Source organism: Aptenodytes forsteri, unplaced genomic scaffold, assembly GCF_000699145.1.
Source record: "Aptenodytes forsteri isolate BGI_AS27 unplaced genomic scaffold, ASM69914v1 Scaffold35, whole genome shotgun sequence".
Taxonomy (NCBI): domain Eukaryota; kingdom Metazoa; phylum Chordata; class Aves; order Sphenisciformes; family Spheniscidae; genus Aptenodytes; species Aptenodytes forsteri.
In genome coordinates, this window is record NW_008795334.1 from 3,341,454 (window position 1) to 3,348,725 (window position 7,272).

Genomic DNA, 7,272 nt, shown 5'->3' on the forward strand with positions numbered 1-7,272 from the left:
TGGCAGCAAAGCGGAGGGGAGGGGCTGGGGGGGCAGGGGAGGGGTGGGCACGGGGCCTCAGTTAGCCCGGTGGGTCTCTTGGCCGTGGGAATACCTTCTTGGGAGGAAGCTGCGGACTCGGACAGAGGGGTTTGCAGGTGTTTCTGCATGCATAAAAGGCTGGAGACAAAAGTCTTTACTGCGGGTAGTATCTATATAGGCTGGGGGTCGTGCTCAATAATATTCAAAAACAGTTTTTTGGGTTACAAAGCTGGTTTGTGTGTTTACACATTAAATACGTAATACACTATGTATAACGTGTATAAAACAACCTTATTGTGTATTTATACACAGTATTTATGAGCTGAGGTCTTCCTACCCCCTGTCCTTTCGGTACTCGCTTGCTTTCCCCCCTGCCAGGCTGCGGTCCCTGCCAGAGGAGTTGCCCGCTGTGGCAGGCAGTGTCAGCAATAGGGGAGGCTGAGCTGGCTTTCCAGGAGGTTAACGCTACTAAAGTAGGCAAAAGCAAACTGCTCAGCTCTCTTTCAGAACCGAAGGTGACAGCCAGATGGGTTCCTTAAGTGTTGCTGAGCAGGATTTTTTTTTAATCCTGATTTCTTAAAGAAATAAGGCATATGCAGAATTGCATCCCATGTGTATTTGCATGTGAGTATAAGGGAGTAATTTTGCTGCTGTTTGCTTGCTGTTGCTTTATTAGTTCTGCACCCCATAAATTTTGGGCTGATTTCAACCAAATGAAACAGAGGGGCGAATTTTAAGGTATTAATTCTCAAAGAGGTAACATTCCTGTAAGTTTTGTGAACATAGCTGGGCAGGGGAGAGCGCCCTTATCTGCAAAGAGGAAAAGTGTGCAGCATACATTTCAACCATTAATATTGAAATGTCAACACTGGACAAAGAGGTTGTGCCACTGTGTTCGGAACTGAATGCCTAGGGATTGGAAAATCCCCCTTTCAATCAAAATGAATATTCCTTTAGTATTCTGTAGTGTCCAATAAGGAGCAAATCTCGCTTGAAGCCTTTCATGGTAGACATGCATATTTCTCTTCCCTGTGGATTCTCTGATGCTCCATTTAAGACAAGCCTGAAGCTTTGGTATAATTTGGTTAAAAAATCTGACAGTCATGAGATGCAATTCCCTAGGAAATGAGGCTTCATATATGTCACTGCTTACAAAACTATTGGTCTTACCTGCACTTCACTTACCCTTTGTGTAGACAATGTGCTTAGACACACCTTTTTCTGGCTTGTGTCATGAACAGGTAATTTCTCTAATACAGAGCTGAAAAGCAGCTCCTTGAGGCTGCAGACAGTTAATGAATGCACGAAGGAAATGATTTATAGTGTAGGCTGAATTACGTCTTACGTACTTTGCTGGGACTAACTCTCAGCTGGGCTATCTCCTTTGCTTCTCCAGCGTAAAGTACTAGGCAGTTCTTAAATATGAATTTGCTTGTGGAAGCAGCTCGTGGTGAGGATGCAGAGACTCTCATTTCATATTGGTGCTGCCTTGGTATTATCATCAACAAATTGTTCTCAGACAGCTTCTTTGGAAGATGAGGCTCATTGATCTACCCCTTTACCGTGCCAGCCGTAATGCGGTGGTTTTTTAAGACTCTTTTTGGCAGTCATCTTTACTAAATTGAAAACTTGAGTTTGCATCATTTGAATTCTTTTGGAATTTTGTCTCTGACAGCATTGACAACCGCATCAGCTTTTAACTGAATATGTTGTCTCACGAACCCAGGCTGAATGAAATGGGACCAGGCCTATTGTTTCCAACTGTTCACCCTGTCTGTTTGTTGTCTGGGTGTTACTGCTCTTTCGGCAGGGATAGTTGCATGGCATATGAAGCAGGTAGTCCGTGCAGCTTGCAGGCTCTCGCTCTTACTGTTTTGATCTGTAAACTGGATTGCCTTTATGCATGACTCAGCTTCCTGACACGGTAGCTGCCACCTCTGTGAAAGCTGAAGTGGACAGATGCCTCAGAGTGGTAATCTCTTCAGCTGCCCGGCTTCAGTCTCTCTGCATTTGGGGCTCAACATCCTCAGATTCAGCGCCTGTGAATATATAATGCTGGGAATGGAGTACAATGAGGCTGAAATGGAGAGGATAAAGAAATTATTACAGAGAAACTAACTTATTGCTTTACCTCAGACTTTATCAGTATGAAAGCACGCTGGGTTAACTCAGTCTGGAGATTAGTTGGTAGCTTTTCTTAAAAAAAATATTTTGTTAATTCAAAAAAAAGAAAAAGTATCAAAGAATGTTATGTAAACCCAAATACAAATTGTAGAGGGTACTGCTGTGTTCACTGTAAAACATACATCAAAATTATCCTGTTTCTTATTCAATAACAGATTTCGTAAATTTTTCATTTAGCAAAATGTACTACTTTAGAAGTGATATTTTAGAATCAGTATCTGTATTTGAGTCCCAAACTAGTTATGTGGAAGCCGCCTGAGCCGAGATTCTCATCCTGTAGAAAGGACTGCAGAGCATTGCCTGAAGGCACGATCCCCAAACTTTCACACTGACTTTACTGTACTTGGAGCAGATCTTTAGTGTCTGTCGTTAAAGGTAGCGCAAGAAGGAAGTATCCTTGTGCTGAACAGGAATACAACCAGATCTGTAATTCTGCAAGTGACTTCATACAAACATGGCTAGTAGCTTGATCCTGAAAAACTGTAAATCAGTAAAGTAGCAGGGAATCTTTACTCATATGCATTCAGTGCATTTTTTCCCTTTTATCTGAGTGTTTCTTGGTTATCATTCTGGCCTCATTTGCTCCAAGTTCCGATATGTTTAAATGAAGCTACAGAATACATCCCTTGGTAAAACACGAGTAAACCCAAGTTATCCAAGTTATTCCTGATGGCCTGATCCTGCTGTAATTCAGACAGAGTAGTGCTTTACTTCTTGAGCAGTCCCACAGGAAACGGTAAGACACCGGAGGTATGAAGTATAGCTCGGTAGTCCTGATCCAAATCCATGGACATCAATAACAAAATGCACCAAGTTGTTTGGCTTAAACCCAGCATGAATAAGGGCTCACAGTTTACACATAGCTTTCTGAGTTCAGTTTTGTATAAAAATGAGCATTAATAGATCAGCTCTAATAGTCTGAAGAGCTTGGAAAGTAACCTGAGTGATACGCTATAGGCAGTGTTCTGATACAAACTTAACTATGAGAAACAAAGGTATTCTGTCTGCAAGCTAAATTTATGTTCTTGTTCATATGTGCTTTGTATTTTTTTAATACATATTGTGGGGTGTGCAAAAGTGCTCGGTAGTGGTCTAATTTCAGTCTCGCTGCAATCAGTGGAGACATGCTCAGTAATTTTGTTGAAGTGAAGGCATACCTGTAGTTAGCAGTTTGGGAAATCATACCAAGTATGTGACGGGGACATAACAGCTGAGGGGGTTTTTTTATATCTTTTCGGGTAAAGTGTTTTGCCCTGCACTAAAATACAGCCACTGAGGTATGACCTAGGTACTTAAAATACCCGTTGGTTCTTCTCAGATGTTTAGAGCCTGGTTCTGCCAGGGGCTGCACGTTCAGCCTTCCTATTGTCTCCTTTCCAAAACGGTAGCTATTTGCAGGAGTTGGGATGGCAAAGTTTTAAGATCAGGTTAAAAATCAAAGTTTAAGGGTCAGCAAATTGACCAGCATCTCCCCTTTCACGTAGAAGCTAAAAGACTCCTGTGTGGAGTTACATCTTCTGATTGAATACTACCTTAAAGCTGAGTGGTTTTTTGCAGCTCCCTAGCAAGCTGGCCCAGTTTTAGGAGCAGGTGAAGCAGGCAGTTGCCTAGAGTGACAGACGAAAGAAGGCAATAAAATCACATTTTAAGCAAGAAAGAGACCCTGTGACTCTGTGCCTGTTTCTGTCTGTTTAATGAGGACTTGGTGCATCCCCCAGGTGTCATTCTCCCCAAGCTGCTGAGGTGCTGAGACTGAGCAAGCTCCTTATCACGGGAACCGTGGCCACAGTCCTGTTGTTTGAACATCCCATCTATTTGTTTTTGTCTCTGCTTCAGCTTGCTGCTGCTGAAACTGAGGGGAGAAACTTCTTGTGCTCCTTCTCTGCTCCTTTTTCTTGACAGTGCTGTATTACTTTTGCTGGGGTGGTTGGATTGGCAGGAGAGCAGGGGCAGATGTGCTGAGACAAGAGAGCTTACAGAACTCATGCTTCACTAAAAAAAAACCCTGTTGTTATTATCCTTGCAAATTAGGAATGACAGGCTGCCTAGAATTACTGAGTTTATATTTATGTCAAGAAACTGATTGCAAGAAATAAGAGATGTCTTAGAAAATCTTACACTGGTACTGGGTTCCTATAAGGACCTTTTACAGCCATTTCAGGGCTCAGTTAACTCCACTTGATGTAGACTTCCATTTTCCACCCAGTTTTGAGTGCTAAAAATGTTTGTTTGTTTCCTTCCTTCCCCCTTTTGCCCCCCTCACTGCTTGTGCTCTGACACCTCTAGGCTTTTGGGATGAATCTCATCCATGCTGTGAACAGGTTGCTGTATCAGGCTTTGCCAATAGAGATGGTAGCCTTCAGTCTCACTGGCAACATGGTTCCAAGCTGTAACAGAGAACCTGTCCAGAGTGATGGTCATTTTGCTCTACTGCTCTTCCGAGGAGCTGCTTGGAGCAGCAGTTGTGTGAGCTGCCTGCAAGGTCTGAGAGATGACGCTGTATTGGTTCGCATTAGGTTCACAGGTTTATCATGTCATCCAAAGGCATATACTGAAAGTGTTGGTAGGTCAGCCTTCACCAGACATCAAGATCCTTAATAGCAAGGTAGGAAAAGTATATGGATTACAAAAAAAGACAATCCCGTCTCATCATAAGTATTAAGAATTCAGAAAGTGTATTACATTTCATTAGACTTCACAACTTTAGTCAATCACTGCGTCACATCAAGAGGAGACTTATGGGAGGCAGATTATCCCACACTGGCCCACCGGAATGTTAAACTTTCTCTGAAACACCTACATTACTACCTCCAAAAGAGGATGCTAAACTTTGGTCTCATAAAACAAGGCCAAGTTTGAGTTTCTGTGTTTTTTAGTCCAGGAATACATTTTTCCTGTGGGTGAGATGGTAATGAAATTCTGGTAACTTCTCCATGTTCTCTGCACAATTTAATAATAAAAAAGTTTTATTTTTCCATTTTGCTATTCTGCTTTTGAATATACAGTAATGGAATATGTGTTAAGTCTTCAAACCACATCACTATCACAAGTGCTAAGGAGGGGACTCCAACCTGGAATAAGATTTTCAAATACAGAGGCATAAGAACAATCCTGGTTTTCAGGAGCTGCCAAGCAATGTAATTATGCACCCGAACAATATACAGATTAATTTATATTTCAAGGAAAACAGGGAAGATAATACCTCCAAGCTGCTTAGGTTTGTACCTTTGTAAGCACAGCGGTACTTCATTCTCACCTCCACGTCCCAGTCTTATTTGCCAGCTGGCATTGGCACAAGGAACTCTACTTTATCCTAAAAACAGTGCACCACCAGGAATCTACCTTAACCCCTGGCATGACAATGGTCTGGAAATGGAAGGTGTCTGCATGTTTTTTTTTCTTTTTTTTCCTTCTTTGTGAGCTTTAGAAATTTTCTGTTTTCTTTGAAACCTAGCAAGGCAAACATAGCCTTAAAATGTTGTAAGTGACTACACCACATCTTTATTTTTATCTCATGTCACACTTGATTGAAAGGTTCTTTCGCAACTAAATTAACATGATGAAGGCATGGAAATTATTTTTGTCTTAGTTTCTACTGGAAGCTTAAAAGAAACCTGTTTCTTCATACAGAATTATTGTTCTCTTGCACACATACATAGATGTACGCTCCCCAAGGATAGGTGCATACACACATGTACACACACACTCAAAAGACACACAAGGATGTATGGATTGCTAAATTCACACAGGGAGTACGCAATAGTAAGATTTCCAAGTTAGTCATTCAAATTTGTCCATATAGCTTTAAATTTTACCCTGTTGCACATATACATTATAGCAATCTTTAATTAACTGACCCAGCACTCTGTTTTACCATCCCTTGACATAACTCAGTGCCGAAAAGAGGGGTGTTCGCTTAATGAACAGTATTCAACTGTTGGTCAGTGTGCATTCGGTGGCATACTTGTGGCTCACCGTTCAGACCCTGTTAGAAGACAGAAGCAGTCTTTTTTCTCCTGAGCTCTTCCATATAGTTTCCCAAGCTAGTAAGTATATAAGTACTTCCACAATCTGAATAACACCCAAGCCAGAGAAAGTTTCATTATTGAAGCATACTTGTTCCACTGAAGCACAGGAAAATTGATACCTAAAGTATCTGTTAATTTTGGATGCCCTCTCTGAGATACCAAGGACTGTGTTTTCTTCAAAGTAACTGGTTTTAGATACTAAGTACAAGACACAGTTTTTATCAGTTTCAGTTGTAGCTGAGAGTGTTCAGCGTTTTTGTGTTTTAACCTTCAGACTGCCAAGTCAGATGCCAGAAAATGAAGAACCTACAATTAATGACCGCCCCTGAAAAATTTAAATGACTTAATTAGCATCTTAGGGAATGTGTGGTGGAAGCCAGGGTAGAATGTAATTCTCTCCCCTTCTGGAGCAACATTCACTTTCTTAGCCATGAAATGATCTTTTCTTTTCCTGTAATTCCTTGCCTCATTTCTGCACCTCCTAACCTCAGCTAAAAATAAATCAGCAATCTGCTTTGTTTTACAGTCCTGCATCATCCTTAAAGGTTATCCACAGTTACAACAAAACAGGCAAAATACGCTCCCATGTGTTTTTAACTTACTCAATAAGCTGTAATTTCCCTCCTCAGCCCACCATTATAGTCCTCCCACATGCTAGTCTGCTTCCCTAAGGACTTTATCCTACTTCACTCTCCCCTTCTTTATCCCATTCAGCTTGTCTTACCCAGTCCATTTATCCTTTTCCCAGATTCTTGTCCAATGTGCCTTTCCATTGCCGACCACTTATTTTTTCCCTCTTCTAGCTACTGGCCCTAGTCTCCCATTACACTCTTTTTGTGCAATCTCAGTGTCTCTCATTTTTTTTCCACCTTGTCCTCATCTCTTTGGCCGACCACTTACTCCTAGCTCTTCTGTCCCTGTGCTTTCTAGGGATCATGACTTTGCATAGCTGTTTTGAGCTCCCCTTCTCCCCAGTTCCCCATCTGACTTCAGTCTTCCCTTTCCCCTTCGCCTGCTCCGCTCCCTCCCATGCCTGGGG

General features: G+C 41.7%; 1 protein-coding gene across 1 annotated transcript in view; it reads right to left on the bottom strand.

The window, feature by feature from the left end:
- The window catches only part of NWD2 (NACHT and WD repeat domain containing 2), a 66,780-nt gene extending 59,774 nt beyond the window's left edge, over nucleotides 1–7,006 (bottom strand). The window contains exon 1 of the mRNA XM_009280176.1: nucleotides 6,958–7,006. Coding sequence (XP_009278451.1) covers nucleotides 6,958–7,006 — 49 coding nt within the window. The remainder of the gene's footprint in view (nucleotides 1–6,957) is intronic.
- Nucleotides 7,007–7,272: the final 266 nt, after the last annotated feature.